The sequence below is a fragment of the Asterias amurensis genome, chromosome 18 (genome assembly GCF_032118995.1).
Source record: "Asterias amurensis chromosome 18, ASM3211899v1".
Classification (NCBI taxonomy): Eukaryota; Metazoa; Echinodermata; class Asteroidea; order Forcipulatida; family Asteriidae; genus Asterias; species Asterias amurensis.
The window spans coordinates 13,140,993-13,158,086 of record NC_092665.1 but is presented as its reverse complement, the minus strand read 5'-3'; the positions used below and the strand labels follow the sequence as shown (position 1 = coordinate 13,158,086).

The 17,094-nt window shown below is 40.2% G+C and overlaps 1 protein-coding gene across 3 annotated transcripts in view; it reads right to left on the bottom strand.

Moving 5' to 3' along the window:
* Positions 1 to 10,347: 10,347 nt before the first annotated feature.
* Positions 10,348 to 17,094, bottom strand: part of LOC139950485 (pleckstrin homology domain-containing family G member 5-like) — a 49,089-nt gene continuing 42,342 nt past the window's right edge. For all 3 annotated transcript variants that reach the window (XM_071949183.1, XM_071949182.1, XM_071949185.1), the window contains 3 exons: positions 16,163 to 16,412; positions 15,469 to 15,575; positions 10,348 to 14,584 (listed from right to left, as the gene is read on the bottom strand). In XM_071949183.1, the coding sequence (XP_071805284.1) occupies positions 13,718 to 14,584; positions 15,469 to 15,575; positions 16,163 to 16,412 (1,224 nt within the window). In that variant the 3' untranslated portion in view covers positions 10,348 to 13,717. The remainder of the gene's footprint in view (positions 14,585 to 15,468; positions 15,576 to 16,162; positions 16,413 to 17,094) is intronic.

Here is a 17,094-nt window from a genome sequence, read left to right as displayed (position 1 = left end):
CCTATTTTTTATTACCGGCGTATCAATTCAATTACCTTACCATAAGTCTCATAAATGTCACACACAGACCGCCCCTGTGTAACTTGGGTTGGCCGGGGCTTTCTCTTTACAACCACCCAACGTTTCTCACCTCTTTCCATTTTGTATTTCCTCTTTTATTTGTTGTTGTCGGGAAGAAAAGAGAGGGAGAAAAAAAATCCCAAACAATCAACGCAAAAAACAACTCGATAAAAAAAAAGAAAGGTCCAGCAAAAGGGAGGGTTGATGTCCTGCTCTGGGCACGGCGTTTCTTTCAGCCTCAGCAATTGGTAGAGCCCGTGGCATAAAGAGGCAAGCAAACTCCATTGTTTTCCCTGACAATACCTGAGTGGAGATCAATCAATGCCGCGGGTGACTGGGTTTAAAATGAGAGGGGGCGATCAAGACAGGATGAAAGAAGCCTGCTCCGGGGATAAGGATGAGAGGATAATTAATCACATGGGATCAGTACTTAACGGTTTAGAGATGTTCCACTACAGTCATCAGTGTCGTCGGCACTATTAGACACGATCTCCGGAAGAGCTAGTCTTGTTACAAGACGTTGCTGTTCATTATCACTCAACTATCGTGATAATCGGGGACTAGTAACCCAACAAGAACGCCTTGTGCAAAGACTACGAAAGAGCATCTTCAGTGACTCACACACTTCTTTTGGTCATGTTTTGTTTGGCGGCTACACAGAATTTAAAGCAAAATTAAACGGCCAGTGACTTCCATGACAGAATTTACCTGAATAGTTTTACAAACTGAATTTCTACATCTGTTTGTACTTATGTTTCTACTTCTGTAGCCTCCACCCATGGAGGTTGGGTCGGGGCCGACGTTAAGAAAAGTTATATCTTCTAGGCACGTCCCTAACTTTTATAATTTGTCATTGCTTATTTATTTATTTCTGGACAACTTCTTATCAGTAGGGACCTCTGCCAATAGCCATCGTACCCGGCAGAACTTGGTTACCACTATAAATTATTTGTGGCAGCCCATGTGCTTGTAACTTGTGTGTCTGTTTGTTTGTGTCTTAAAGCATAGAGTAACCTTACTCTATGCTTAAAGGAACACGTTGCCTTGGATCGGTCGAGTTGATCTTTGAAAAGCGTTTGGAACCGTTTGTTATAAAATGCATAATGGTTAGAAAGATGTTAAATTAAAGTAGTAAGAATACAATGATCTACACACATTTGCCTCGAAATTGCGTGGTTTTCCTTTTACTTTGCGAACTAACACGGTCGGCCATCCATAAATTGCCGACCGTGTTTGTCGACGAGGTAAAAAGAAAACCACGCAATTTCGAGTGATACTTGTGTGGATCATTATATTCTTTACTTTTAAAATATCTTTCTAATCATATGCATTTTATAACAAACGGTTACAAACGCTTTTCAAAGACAAACTCGACCGATCCAAGGCAACGTGTTCCTTTAATGTCTAGCAAATAATTCCTTTAAATTTCAGTATTCTGTAACACTTTTCTCATTTTAAATGAAATTCGGAATATGAAATAGTTTTAAAGTGACCCTGTAGCTAGGGAACTGGGTTTTTGTGCAAGCTGACAAGCTGTTTTCCTTTGGTTATAAGATGCTTTCTATTTTCTTGTTATTTGGGCTTAGTGTGTTATTTCCATGTCCATTTAGCCTATGCCTAAAATTCATTTATTGAATTTATATCAAACCAATGGTATTATTAGAACAAACTAAAAACTTACTTTATTGATAACGACATAAAAATAGAGAAAAGTATGTTGAGTTCTCTAAACGTCGTTTAAAAAAGGCAGAAGCATTCCTAATAAAGAGTTTGAACGGTTCCATAGCAAAATATACAGGATGTTCACATTCAGTGCTAACATTCGGCCCTGTAAACAAGACTTTTTTTCAAGTCATACCTTCGGTGTGACTTCAGTCGCCAAGACCCCGCCCACTCATAAAGAGTTAGTCTCCAACTCAAGCGGTGTATCAATAACGCTGTACATCGCCTACTGTTGAGTATCTGTCACTGATACCCCCGACCCCCCACGGGGGTGTCGTTTAAGGACAGGCATGCGAGTCGGCATCACGTGACTTTAGCTGGAAGGTCAGGTGCTCAGTAATGATGTTATTAATGAGATTTTGATTTGAGTAAATGAACTTTTTTTGGGGGGGGGAAGCTGACTCTTTGGTGACTGATTTATACGTCTGTTTTTGTACGCGGATGACCCCCTCAGAATTAATAATCTAAAAACTGAACTGGATGAAACTGGACATGAAAAAACCCTTTGTCCTTCTTGCGAAACGGCTATCCTTTCTTCTTGCACAGAAACACAAATTGGTTGAGATTATAAATAATTGATTCTGTCGTTAGACTTGAGTGGCTTCAGGTCATATTAAAGGTGATCATAAAGGTCAGTACAAGCTTGTCTTAAAGGCACTGGACAACTTTGGTAATTGTTAAAGACCAGTCTTCTCGGTAACTCACTTGTGAGGTTTTATGCTAATAATCATTTTGAGTAATTACCAATAGTGTCCACTGCCTTTAAATCCACTGGACACCCATGGTATTGTCAAAGACCAGTACTCTCACTTGGTGTATCCCAACATATATGCATAAAAAACCAATTCTGTGAAAAGTTTGACTTAATTGGTCATCGAAGATGCACGAGAATATAAAACGAAAGAAAACACCCTTGTTGCACAAATGCGTGTACTTTCAGATGCCTATATAAAAGGCTTCAGGCCTCGAGGTTTAAGAACTACTTGGGTGAGAAATTACCTCTTTTTCGAAAATGACGTTACTTCAGAGGGAGCCGTTTCTCACAATGTTTTATACTATCAACAGCTATCTAAACTTACGGGTAACCAGTTTCAGGCAATCTCAAAAAAGAGCATACATTCACATATGTTGAACATTCACATCTTGGAAATCGTATAAGACATTGTTAGAAAATTTTACTCATGTTCTTCCGAAAGTGTTCCTGTAGCATACACTGCAGTTGGTTGCATCCAAGTTGCCTGTAAATGTTACCTCGTGTGAGACAAGACTTGGTAGGGATTTGAGCACAAGTTTAACACGAAGCAATTTAAAGGCAACCAGTTCAAGAAAATCACAATTAAGAAAATGGATTCATATTTGAGTATTCATATATTTTTTCTGTGGTTTGTAAGACATTTGATTGTAAAAATACTCATAGACTTCAAAAAGTGCTCCTGTACCATGCACTGAAGTTGGTTGCCTCCATGCATGATGCCTGTCAAAGTTGCCTCGTGTTGACACTCACAAAGCAGCAAAATTGCGCGCTCATGTTGGGTGTTGTGCGATTTAAGACGACGAATATTTACCATTCTGTTGTTAGAAAAAGTGTTTTACACGGACGCTAAAGACACTGGACACTATTCTGTTAGGAAAAGTTATTTACAAGAACGCCTAAAGACACTGGACACCATTGGTAACTGTCAAAGACTAGCCTTTACAGTTGGTGTATCTCAACATATGCATAAAATAAAAAACCTGTGAACATTTGAGCTCAATCGGTCGTCGAAGTTGCGAGATAATAATGTAAGAAAAAAATACCCTTGTCACACGAAGTTGTGTGCTTTCAGATGCTTGATTTCGAGACCTCAAAATTAATTCTAAATCTGAGGTCTCGAAATCAAATTTGTGGAAAATTACTTCTTTCTCGAAAACTACATTACTTCACAGGGAGCCGTTTCTCACAATGTTTTATACTATCAACCTCTCCCCATTACTCGTCACCAAGAAAGGTTTTATGCTAATAATAATTGTTTTGAGTAATTATCAATAGTGTCCACTGCCTTTAAGCACAGAATAGAAGCAATATAACTTCGAGTTTAGTCATACTACTATCTGAGTGTTTGTGCTTACTTCAAAGTTGTTCAAAACCATAGAGATGTTCCAACCAATTACTCGTACCCTATACTTTCTTGGTTGCTATGTTTTGTTATGTCTCTTTTACTTTCTTCTTTCTTCATTGTTTGTACTCCAGGATACGTGTGGGGTCTGCTCTACCCCCAAGTGATGCAATTATGTGAACATCATGACAGATTGACAGTATGGGTAAACTACCGGCATCAGTAACCAATTGCTCCCGTCTATGAATGGAGCTCAGGATGTTAAACCAACAATGAAGAGGCCGCGGATGAAAAGAGGAGAGTTTCCTCCATCTTCCCATCTTGGGAAGTTAAGGAGGTAAGTTTAGACAGCTCCTTTGTAGTCTTAATACGATTATAGGATTAGAGGGGGCGGTTTCTTTTTAAGCGGGATTTCCTGGCACTTCAGGTTATCCAAACAAGATGAACTAATTCGGTGGAATTGTTTGTTTGAAATGTCAGGTACTTTATTACCTCGTCCAAACTCGGTACAATATCATAGAGCTGCTTACTACGCAAAACAAGTATCGGAGTTGCAAACTGTTGGTACTCACCAGAATAAGGTTACCAGCCAAGATACAGTTACAGGCAGTGGACACTATTGGCAATTTCTCAAAATAATTATTATCATAAAAACTTGCTTGCAAAAAATAGTTAATGGCCTGACGTTTCGACCCTAGCAGAGTCTGTCTTCGAGAAAGACTGACTTTTCGACCCTAGCAGAGTCTGTCTTCGAGAAAGATTGACGTTTCGACCCTAGCAGAGTCTGTCTTCGAGAAAGACTGACGTTTCGACCCTAGCAGAGTCTGTCTTCGAGAAAGACTGACGTTTCGACCCTAGCGGAGTCTTTCTTCGAGAAAGACTCTGCTAGGGTCGAAACGTCAGGCCATTAACTATGTTTTGCATTTATACCCTCGGTCCATTTGGTTGGTAAGTTGTTTGCAACAGCTAATTCTGTTTCTCAAAAACTTACTTGGTAACAAGTAATGGGGAGAGGTTGATAGTATAAAACATTCTGAGAAACGGCTCCCTCTGAAGTGACGTAGTTTTCGAGAAAGAAGTAATTTTCCACGAATTTGATTTCGAGACCTCGGATCTAGAATTTGAGGTCTCGAAATCAAGTATCTGAAAGCACTACACAACTATTGTGACAAGGGTGATTTTTCTTTTATAGTTTTTTCGCACCTCCGACGACTAATCGAGCTCAAATTTTCACAGGTTTGTTATTTTATGCAAATGTTGTGATACACCAAGTGAGAAAGACATGGTCTTTGACAATTACCAATAGTGTCCACTGTCTTTAAGAAACATACATTATTTGAATGGTATCCTGCTTATTTCCTAAAGCACAACATTGTTGCGCAGAACCTTTCTGCATAAGGGGCCAGTCAGATTAGTCAATGTTGAAAAGTTTCGATTTTTGTTTTCGAAATATTGTTCTGCTCACCCGGTCTGGATTATTGCCGTGCTTCAATGTGTAATGCTTTTTACCCATTGTTTAAATGAACACCCTGCTGCCTTGGATCGGACGAGTTGGTCTATAAAAAGCGTTTGTAACCGTTTTTTATAAAATGCATATGGTTGGAAAGATGTTTAAAAAGTAGAATACAATGATCCACACAAATTTGCCTCAAAATTGCGTGGTTTTCCTTTTACTGTGCGAACTAACACGGTCGGCCATTTATAGGAGTCAAAAATTTGACTCCCCATAAATGGCCGACCGGGTTAGGCGACGAGGTAAAAGGAAAACCGTGCAATTTAGGGACATGTTTGTGTGGATCATTGTGTTCTATTTTTACAACACCTTTCTACTCATTATGCATTTTATAACAAACGGTTCCAAACTCGACCGATCCAAGGCAACGCGTTCCTTTAAACTAACAAACTTTACGTTTAAACTTGTGACACTTTTAGGTAGCCTTTTCTTGTTCAGCAACAATCCATCATCAGTACTGTCCATCATGTCTTGTGTTTTCATCGTTGTACATTGTATACTGTGATTGAGTGGCCCACAGTTGTCTTGCAGTAGGAAGGCTATACATTAACAACAACAACCAAATGACAGAGTATGCCTAGCCGTAAAACATCAACGCTCAACAGAGATTCAGTTCTTCATCGTCGCCATTTTGTTTTTGTGTTCTCGTTACTCCAACTGGTATATTCTGGGCCAAATTTCATAGAGCTGCTAAGCACAAAAATTTGCTTAGCAAGAAATTTCTTCCTTGATAAAAACAGGATTACCAGCCAAATTTCCATTTGTTGCATGTTGCTTGTTACTGGTATTCAGCTGTTTGCTGATCCTGAAAATCATGTGGAAATTTTGTTGGTAATCCTGTTTTTATCAAGGAAGAAATTTCATGTTGTGCTAAGCAGCTCTATGAAATTGGGCCCAGATCTGATATTGATACCGAAAGGCAACACATGTACATGTACATGTATATGAGTACAGATAATCAACTTGATGGTTTTTGAACCAAACTAGACATTTGAACACAATGAATGATGACTTGTCTGTACATCGTCAGCTTTGGCAATTCCTCGGGCCAGGGTCTTCATGTCTGAGTGCTTTGGGAGGACGAGGTTGACAGATTTACTCCCACCTCGAGTCCTTGATTCTCCCGGTCGCGCTCCCCTGTCTCTCCGCGTGAAGGTCTTTGATCATGTTATCTGCTGTTGCATCCGCACTGGGGAAATTGTTGCAACTCTGAATGTTGTAAGAAATCTTTTAATATATATCCATAGCTTCATCCATGATTAGGAGTGCGTTTTAGCGACCCCAACCAAAATCTGTTTCGGTTGTTGGTCGTTGGTTCTGCTGTTCAGACTGAACGATAACCGAGTTGTGAGCTTGGTTACCGTTTTGGTTATGACGTCAGAAACAGTTTTTGGTTGGGGTCGCCAAAACGCACTCCTGTCTAACACTTTTTAGGCCTGTTATTTTTTAGGCATAGTCTGACTGCCTTGTGGAACTTCTTGCCCATCGATATCCGTTGTTTAAAGGCCTTGGACACTGTTGGTTTTTGTGTTCGAGCGCTGGGGAAATTGTGAATGCCCATACACTTGTTATGCCTATTGTTTTTAGCAAAAGTCTGCCCTGTGGAACTCGATACCTGTTGTTTAAATGCACTGTACACTGTGAAATAATTCACTTTAAAATGAAGTCCTATTTGATAAAACTGAAAACACACAAAAACACAACTGCTGATTTCGGTTGTTACAAACCTAAATTAAGTACAACGTTTTTACATGTTAAAAATTTTGTAAAAAAAGAACAACTATTTTCTCCTGATTCATGCAACGGAATAAGGCCAAGTTTTTACAGGTTTGTTATAAGGCATGGTTGATCACACCAACTCCTTGATCACACTCAAGACATCAGCTCCTCAAATCATGTACGTTCAATAACTGTCTTGTTTTATAGGGCCACACATGACTTCGTCTTGTTGTCTGTAAAAAGAAACTGTAGTATTAAAAAGAAAGAAAAGAAAACTAAACTTTCCCCCAAATCTCTCTTTATGCAAGATTTATCGCCCGGTTTCATTATTTTCAGTGATGATTCACGGCAGTTTCATGTTTGACCTTTGACCTCTATGATTTGGAAAGGCCTATTAACACATATAAATGTCAGATTAAAATCGACGCCGTTTAGGAGACTGTGATGAAATATATATTTTTGTGTGTGTTGGAGACCGGACCCCGAATGTCCAAGTCGCATTATAGACTTATTCATACCGTTGAAATATTACGGTTTACAAATTATGTTTTGGTGGCGAGAACCGCTACTGCCCCCCCCCCCAGCTTGGTCTGTCGATACGCCCTTGTGTTCACGTAGTCAGACTGCAGGACTTGCAATCACAAGGCTGTGGGTTCGGATCCCATCAAGCTAACCACTGTTTTCACAAAGACTATATAATAAGGTCTAGTTAATCACAATTTTTTTTTTTTTTTGCAACTCCCCATCATAGACGTTTTGTGTGAGATTGGCTGTTGCCGGTTTGGTGTTTATTATCCCCTTGTGGGAGTTTACCGCGTTCCCTTGACGGGAAGATCGCACCGACGGCCGGACGAACGGACATCCTTTTGTGTAAACACCTAAGACAAGTTGGACAAGAAAGAAAGAAATAAGACATCCCGTCGGGAAATATTGCCAATGTTTAGAAGTCGGGATGGACAGTGATTGAGTACTTGTTGTGGGTTTTCTTCCACCACCTGTCTGCCCTAACTGTATAGACCAGAAAATAGTCTTGTCTGTAACTTGGTTTCAACAGTGTTCCATTTAAGATGGCCACGCCTGATGCCAAGCAGCCACCCCCCCCCCCACACCCTCCGCCTGAACGCAATGTTTATTCTGCACTTAAGAATTGCCATCCTCAAAAATGCTCTTGGTTTTATTTTTAAAGATTGCCCATTTTTGAATTGATTTAGACAGAAAACAAATTTCCCATTGAAAAGCACTATGACAGTGGCAATCGTAGTCCAGTCAAACAAACCGCCGGGTTAAACAATGGCTGTGTTTAATAGTATGTCCACAAGAGGGCGTGCATCGGTCAAAGAGGTTGTCCAGGACACGGCAAAAATGTTTTGAGCCTAACATCATTCATAGGCTTCATAAGAAACAGGAACGATCTCCCGGACATGTAAATTGATTCCATCACCAGTAATCAAACCCATTGCCGATCAATATTGCTTGTCACATAATACCATTGTGGCTTAGGGAATATTCAGGTGGTGTTTACAGGAGTTGTCTGGGCTACCAACTTTTCCCATCCTTTTTAATCCATCTTGTCACGTCAGGATACATGTTCATTGCATGCAAGTACGAAGGCCCTTTTCGAATCCACGGCTTTGGCTTCAGATTCGGCTTCAGGCTCTGTCTTTTCGTCTGAAGCCCTAACAGCACGTACGCAAAACATGCGCAATATTGTCACACAAACGCGGGGCCAAGCTAGCCTGAGCCGTACCTGGAGCCGAGGCGTGGTTTCGAAAAGAGCCTTAGTTGACGGCGTTTGACGTGATTTGAGTGATGAACCAGACACTTTTGGACACAACCCCCAAACACCGATCTATATTTAGTGTGAATTCTCTGTTCAGTCTTGGCTTTTGATTCACCAAGGGAAAACGTGTTGTGGAGTTTCTGAGAATGGTTGGGGTTCAGGTCTTGAGGCTCGAAGGGGGGGAACAGGTGAGAGGTGTTTTTTAGTTGGGAAGAGGTTTCGGTGAACTTCCTAACCACATCCCAATGGGGTAACACCAAACACGCAACCTTAAAGGCAATCTGCCTAGGAGAACTATAGAGTACGTATAGTAAGCCAGAATGTTTGGGGAGGACCAATTGAGTCAAAGTTTCACGATTTGTTATTTTATGCATATTATGTTGGGATACACCAAGTGAGAGTACTGGTCTTTGGCAATTACCAAGGGTGTCCAGTGGATTTAAAGGCAGTGGACACTATTGGTAATTACTCAAAATAATTATTAGCATAAAACCTTACTTGGTAACTAGTAATAGGGAGAGGTGTTTTAAAACTTTGTGAGAAATGGCTCCCTCTGAAGTAATGTAGTTTTCGAGACAGAAGAAATTTTCCACGAATTTGACTTCGAGACCTCAAATTTAGAATTTGAGGTCTCGAAACCAAGCATCCGAAAGCACACAACTTCGTGTGACAAGGGTGTTCTTTCTTTCCTTATTATCTCACAACTTCGACGACCGATTGAGCTAAAATTGACACAGGTTTGTTATTTTATTATGCATATGTTGAGATACACCAAGTGAGAATACTGGTCTTTGACAACTACCAATAGTGTCCAAAGTCTTTAAGCGTGTTTTTTTTTAATGTGTTGCTGTCTTTTTGCAAGGAGTAATCTTAACTAAGTAGAAAGGCAACCATTGACCAAAAGTACGTGAATCAGGCAAACAAATAAACACATCACAAACTAGTTTTAATCAAAATGTATCATTTTTTTCCCAGTGCTGTGTATCAAAGGTGTTTATAAACAAAATTAATTTACACAATTAAAACTAGTCCTATATATGCAAGATTATACAAAAATATATGTATACAAAACATGTCCATACATAATTATTCATACAATGCAATATCTTTAAGTAGTTAATTATACTATACATGAAAGTCAAATGATAGAGCATGCTGATTTGCATAACAAATCAAAAAATCATCTGCATATATGTAGAGGGAACAACCAATAGGAGACGATTATCATATCAAAATGTAAATGGCGAAAAGATTTTAAATAATTTACACTTTAATTGGGCAGGCATGTTTTTTGTTTTTTTAAATTGTTTTATTTTAAGTGCATTCTTTTTTACTATTTAAATAACTAAATTGCATTTGAAATCTTTATTACAAAACAAAGTGAATTGTCTTTTTCTGTTGGTTGCTTGCATGGATTCTTGCTAGCATGGTTGGTTGTTTTGTTGGTTGGATTGATGGTCTGTTGGTTGGTTACTGCCTTGATTGTTTTGTTGGTTGCCTGCTTGTTTGGTAGCTTGGTTTGGTGGTCTGTACAGGTTGGTTGCTGGCTTGATTGTTTTGTTGGTTGCCTGCTTGTTTGGTAGCTTGGTTTGGTGGTCTGTACAGGTTGGTTGCTGGCTTGATTGTTTTGTTGGTTGCCTGCTTGTTTGGTAGCTTGGTTTGGTGGTCTGTACAGGTTGGTTACTGCCTTGATTGTTTTGTTGGTTGCCTGCTTGTTTGGTAGCTTGGTTTGGTGGTCTGTACAGGTTGGTTTCTGGCTTGGTTTTTGTCGCTGGTTAATTGATTTGTTGATTTGAGGCTTGATTACTGGACTTGATTGTTTTGTTGGTTGGTTGCTTGGCTGGCTTGTTGGTTGTTTGGTTGTTGTTGGTTGGTTGTTTGGTTTTATAGAGTTGGTTATTTGGCTTTGTAGTTTGGTTGGTTGGTTGTAATTTGTTGATTATTGCTTCATTCAAATTACAAATGAAGGTTATACAGGGCAAAGCTTCAACTACAAAATCTCATAATTATGATGTTCTTCTTGGACACTGATTTGATTGTATTTAATGTTTCAGTGTTTATTGTGAAACCATAAAGCCCTCACTCAAATTAATCTAAACCCCCACCACCCCAAAAAACAACAACGAACATTACAACAACGGTGAGAAGTAAAGAAAAACAGCAAGATAAGAAACCCCATCTCTAAAACTAATAAAAAAAACAAATCAACATCTAGCTTTTAGTCCAAGGTGGAATTTGAACCACCCAGAGATAATAGGATAGCTGGAAAAGTACCATTGCGCCAACCTGACTCTTATAATTACAATTAATTACAATTTATTTACACTCTTTACAATTTTATTTATTTTTGTACAAGGCTGTAGTTTTAATTATGTATCGCAGTCACATGTTCAGACATAAACAACGACGAAATAGAACTCACAGTACCTAACCTGATTCCCATGGTCCAATGTCAATATAACGCAGAAGCAAAAAATGGCTTTTTAAATAAATGTACTGCTGAGAACAAGCTTGACGAGGCACCAGTTACAACAGTGTAAACTTAACAGCATCTTGGCTGGTAACCTGTTTTTGCTAAGTGAACTTTATGTGTGCTTAGAGTAAATTTGTTTGCGCTTACCAGTTTTATGTTTCTATGACCAGGGGTGGATTTCACAAAGAGTTAAGAATAGTTTTAGGACTAACCTTATGTTTTTAATAACTTGAAAGAGTCCTAGGACTAGTCGTATAAGTTAGGCCTTTATATTTATTAATGTAAACCACAAGGGAAACAGGCTGGGTAAATTTTGAAATGATTTTTTGGGTTGAACAAAGAATTGGCTAGAGTTGGATTTGAGCCAACGACCTCTGGATTAAAGTGACTTTATATTTGTGAAATCGACCCCAGCAGCCGACTTCACGAAACTTTATCCAATGTTTATGGAGCAACTTGTGCCATAAACTTTGCGCAAGTGGACTTACGCAGTTGCGTAAAGTTTTGTGAAATCGGCTGTGAGGTCCTCTAAAAAACAGCTCTTGCACTACACTGAAATTGTTATGACCCTGTTAATATAGGAGTCAATCCAGCTGCTTCGTTAAACCAAACCACAAAGTTTCAAAGCACAGACAGATGTAATTGCCGTTTAATTATGTATTCCAATCCTCTTGTTTGTGTAGAATGACAATATTGACGCAGTTGGCACTTTAACTTGCGTCACTTCTGGGGCCAATTTCATAGTGCTGCTTAACGGTAATCACATTTTTGTGCTTTAGCTGAAAAGTTTCTTAAGTGTAGAAGAATTTCACAGGTTACCAGCAACATTTTGAGGCCAATTTGCACTTCCACCATGAATTTGCTTCGTTCTGTCATTTTGCATGACGGAAAGCACCGCAAGGTTAGCATGCCTTTTTGTGTGATTACGGTTAGCAGCGCTATGAAATGAAAACCCACGCTGTAAGCACAAAATTGTGAGCAGCGTTATGAAATTGGGTCCAGGTGGTGGTGAGGTTTTGTTTTATTCAAACATAAAAAATGATAACAACTAATTTATCAAATGTCCTTTAAATCATTATATACACATTCATACAACTCTCTAATAGTTGCTCCCGTAAGATACCTGCAGTATTATATAAATATCGTAAAAAAAATTGCAGAATATACAAATAAAACGCAACTGACGACTGTCCCCTTATGGCAAAGAGCAAAATAATAATATTGCATTGCTGGAATGTCCCTGTTGTTCACAATCAACAACACATTTAGAAGGTAAACAAAAATAAAACGTCCCACCTTTTTTTAACCTCCTAAAAAGGGACACCATTTGACGATATCAGACGAAAAAAACAAATTTTGAAAAACACACACAGCCAGCCATTTTTTGGAGAAAAAAAAACAAACAAAAAACCTTCCTTTTTTCAAAAAGGCAGGATGCTAATCCTGTTTTTTCTTTACAGTTTTTGATTGCTGCTACCCAAATGGTAGGCACGAATCGAAAGCTTGGATGTCTTTTTATAATTACACTATTATATTGCCAGCGTTTCGAATTGCATACTATTAACATACACTTTAAACTTTGGAAGAATATTTTTTAGAGAGTTGTACTCCCTAAAAGCATAATTTCGTCCATTTATTCTTCTTAAAGGTCTTAAAAGAGGGTGCATGCCGTAATATCGCTGGTCCTTTTTATGGTGTGTAGGGGCCGAGCGGTCAAGCACACTAGTCACAAAGCTTCAGTGCCTTAAGCAAGACCCTCAACTGTTTGTGTTTTTTTTTTCATTTTTCATTTGGTTAGGATGCAAAGCTGTAAGTCCTGTGAGTTGTGTAATGCCCATAAAAGTGCCCAAGTAAACACATCTCAGACCTGGGGTCAATTTCACAAAGAGTTAGGACTCCTCTTATCTCGAGTTGGGAAGAGTAACTCGTCCTAACTTAGGATTAATCTTAAGGTGTGCATGCTACAGTGCAGCGTCCTAAGTCCTAAGATTAGTCTTAAGTAAGGAAGAGTTTGGTGAAATCGACGGCAGACCTCAGAATAACCCAAGGCTTCCACAGCAATTGCGGTGGTGCCCTGTGCTTTTGCCGAGTTGCCCTCTGCAAGGTTCTTATACATATTCTCCATAGAATGCCTCCTTAGTGGAGGAAAATTGTTGTGCCCCTTCGAGAGCGAGGTTCAAGGCCTGTTAGACACATTATTCCATGTGAGAGCCTGATGTTACCATCAGGGAACAACAGGCATAAATGAAATAGTCTTGGCTCACAAAGCTAGTGTTTTATCTGGTTCACTAGTCGCTACACATGTCCACCTTTCCAAAGACATCTTTCCTGTGCCTTCTATGTTTCTCAAACCATTACTTCGAGAATTTCTTAGTGATATTATTAGTTATTTGTGAGAACTTCTTTTTACTTTTACATTTGTGTTGGTCTCCAGTCCCTTCCTTTGATTTGTCGTGCTCTGATTGGTGCTTGTGCCCAGTGGCGCTGGTACTCCGCTTCTTTGTGTTCTTCACTTGGAGTATTTGGTTGACCTGTTGAGAAGTCTTACGTTTCGGTGATGATCCGGAATCAAATGTGTAGACAGAGTTCTCTTGAGGCGGGGCTTCCTCATCGTCAGATTCATCAAAGGAGATGATATCAGCAGCAGGAGATGACGGACTCTTTAGGTTGTTGGCGCTAGGAGGAATCGGCATTAGAATTCCGGGTCGCCTGGTGGGTGTTTTGGGAGACAGAACCTCATCGGGACCGCTGGAAGTTGGGGATGATATGATGATAGTTTGAGGTAAACTTGCCCTGCCATGCAATGAGGAACTGCTGAGGTTATAGCTGCTCACACTAACTGTGTCCTCACTGGAGGTGTCGAAATAGTTAGAATCCCCGTCAGTGGGGCTTGTCAAAATGTCATCTTCGTCACTGTCCCTGCGTCCTCCGTCGACACCTTCCTCGCCTTCTTCCTCTGGGACTGGCGACACCCCACCTCCTGGCATACTTGATAAGGAACTTGAGGACCGTGCCCTCTTTATGTCTACTGACAGTAGGTGTTTCATGGGTAACTTGGGCGAGTTAAGGGGACTTGAGTTTGGTGAGCTGTCCATAAACGGGAAGGCTGTGGAACGCATGATCATTGCTTCTGGGGAGGTAGGAGGCTCTCCTGAACCATCATCAAGCTCTTCTCCGCTGGGATACTCGATTTTGAAGTCACAGATACTGCTGTACAGATCCTGTCAAAAATAACAAAACAACAGGCATTAATATTTGGATGGGGGGGGGATGCAGAAAAGAGGAAACTCACAAAAGCATATGCCTCACACCACCATCATCCCAGTAGTGTTAGTGCGCATGCATGATTTGCAATTCACGTTTCATAAGGCAACTGGACTGTTACTTTCGTTAAACCACATCTGCAGAAGACTCAAAGCAGCTGAGCACATTCAGGTTTTACTTAGCAGAAACAGTTACTGCCTAAAATGCAGCACAACAGCAAAATGGGCGTTAAAATAGGACGCACACAAACAATCTCAACCAACTCTTTCCCTTATGGGCTGGGGCCAATATCATAGAGCTGCTTAAGCAAAACACTTGGTTAAGCACAAAAATAACTTGCTTATTTTACACATGTTACTGGCCATAATTTCATGCGATACACATTGCTTGTGACTGCGGTATTGAGCTATTGTTTACTTAGCATAACAATTGAGTGGAGCTTGGCCGGTATTCTGATTTTACTAAGCAATGATTATTTTTCTTAAGCAGAATTTTGTGCTTAAGCAGCTCTATGAAATTGGGCCCTGGTGTGAAACATTAACAGATAAGTTCCTTTTTCACGGGCACAAATGTCAAGACTGGGATTCAAACCTACACTCCGATAACTTTGTCCAAAATGGAGACTCCGGCTACCGCTACGGCTAGATAGTGTACTTTTGCCTATCCTTCAACACTGGCAGGTGCACTGTTCTAGCCGTAGCTGTAGATGAAGTCGCGGTTCTGGACACAGCCTCAGCCACCAAAACATGAGTTTGATGCTGTAGACCATACAAGCTGTGACAAGCCACAAGTTATAATTGCTGCCAAAGTGACTTTTGATAACACTGTGTCCGAGGCTTACCTTTGCCGCTTGTATTTTCTGCAACCAGGTGGCTGTTTTGGGTGTTGACAAGACGCAACCATAAGCAGCACAGTCGTAGTCGTCCAGGTGGACCAGAGCAAAACCAGCTGCAAAGAAGCGCATCAAATTAGGTAAGTGTCATTTTAATAATAATGATAATAATAATATCAAAGTCTTATATAGCGCACGTATCTCCCAAACAAGGTACTCAAGGCGCTGAGTATATACAAACTTTCAGAAAGATAGGTTATTGAGAAGCAGTGAACTCTGAGACCCAATTATGTAGCACCGAATAAGGGTTTACAGGGTGCTACGGCGCATACAGCAGCCACAGCCAGGAACACCGGTGCGAACCCCTACTCTTTTGATAAGTGCACTGGGTTCTATCACATGCATTATACAACACATGGGACCAACAGCTTTACGTCCCATCCAACCAATATTTTTAAATAGACTGTGAAAGGTCTTTTGCACACTTAAACATGTGGGAAACTTTTTTATATGAATTTTGTATATTATGAGTTTTAGTCAGGCAACCAAAGCAGGCTCCTAGAGATTAAGAGTAAAGCCTCTTGGAGAATAAAAAAAGTACAAACACTTCTCACAAAGAGATTTCACAGGGTGTCACTGCAAATCTTACTCGGTATTTTCCATCATTCATAGCTTTAAGTCATATTTTGTTTCTACAACTTACTGAAATCTTTAAGCTCCTGGACTCTGAGTCTGTCGACCCTCATCGGTGGTTTAATGACACGGAACTGCTCACTCTTGCGTTGCCTGGCAATAACTAACATGTCTGTGAACAAGAAGCCATAGGCGTCCACCCTGCTGGAGTCCCCGTCTCGTAGCTTGAGAGAGCCTTGCATTAAAAGCCAGCGAGCATGCTGGGGTGGTGCATCCGGCATACTGCACATCAAATCTAGGTAAGAGTTCTCCTCCACTAGCTGATTTTAGTATCAATTGGGAGAAAAAAATCAGCGTTAACTTACACCCGATTCAGACAGGCACGCCATAGTTGCACCAAACCAAACAGATTAGGAGCAACTCTAGGTCGATTTCAGACAGGCGAGCTTAACATAACATATTGGCTCAGCTCGTGACAAGATCGACGTCTGAAACCAGAGTCTGTCGTTCCGAATGACTGCAACAGGCGATCTTTCTACTTCTAGGGCGTAGAGTCGCTACCGACTGTTTCAGAAGTCTAACTTAATTCCGCATTTGTTTCGGCTGACTCTGGAGTGCTTGGGGGTGTTTTCCACCTCAAGGCTCAGGCTAGCTCGGCATTGGTACTCTAACACTAAAAGGAAGCCAGAGCCTGAGCTGTAGTTAAGGTTGGAAACAAGCTCTTGCCATCTTCCTTAGGAAATTTAACACACTATATATCGTCAAGCTATGTGACCTGGGGTGGATTTCACAAAGAGTTAGGACTAGTCTTATCTTGAGCTAGGACGAGTTACTAGTCCTAACTTAGGACTAGCTGTACGTTTTTGATATCTCTTAGGACTAGTCCGAGGTTAGGACTAGTCCTAGGTTAGGACTAGTCCTAACTCTTTGTGAAATCGACCCCTTTACAGGGAACGTGTTAAAGGGAAGGTATATAATTGGCAAAACACTCTTGAAATAAAT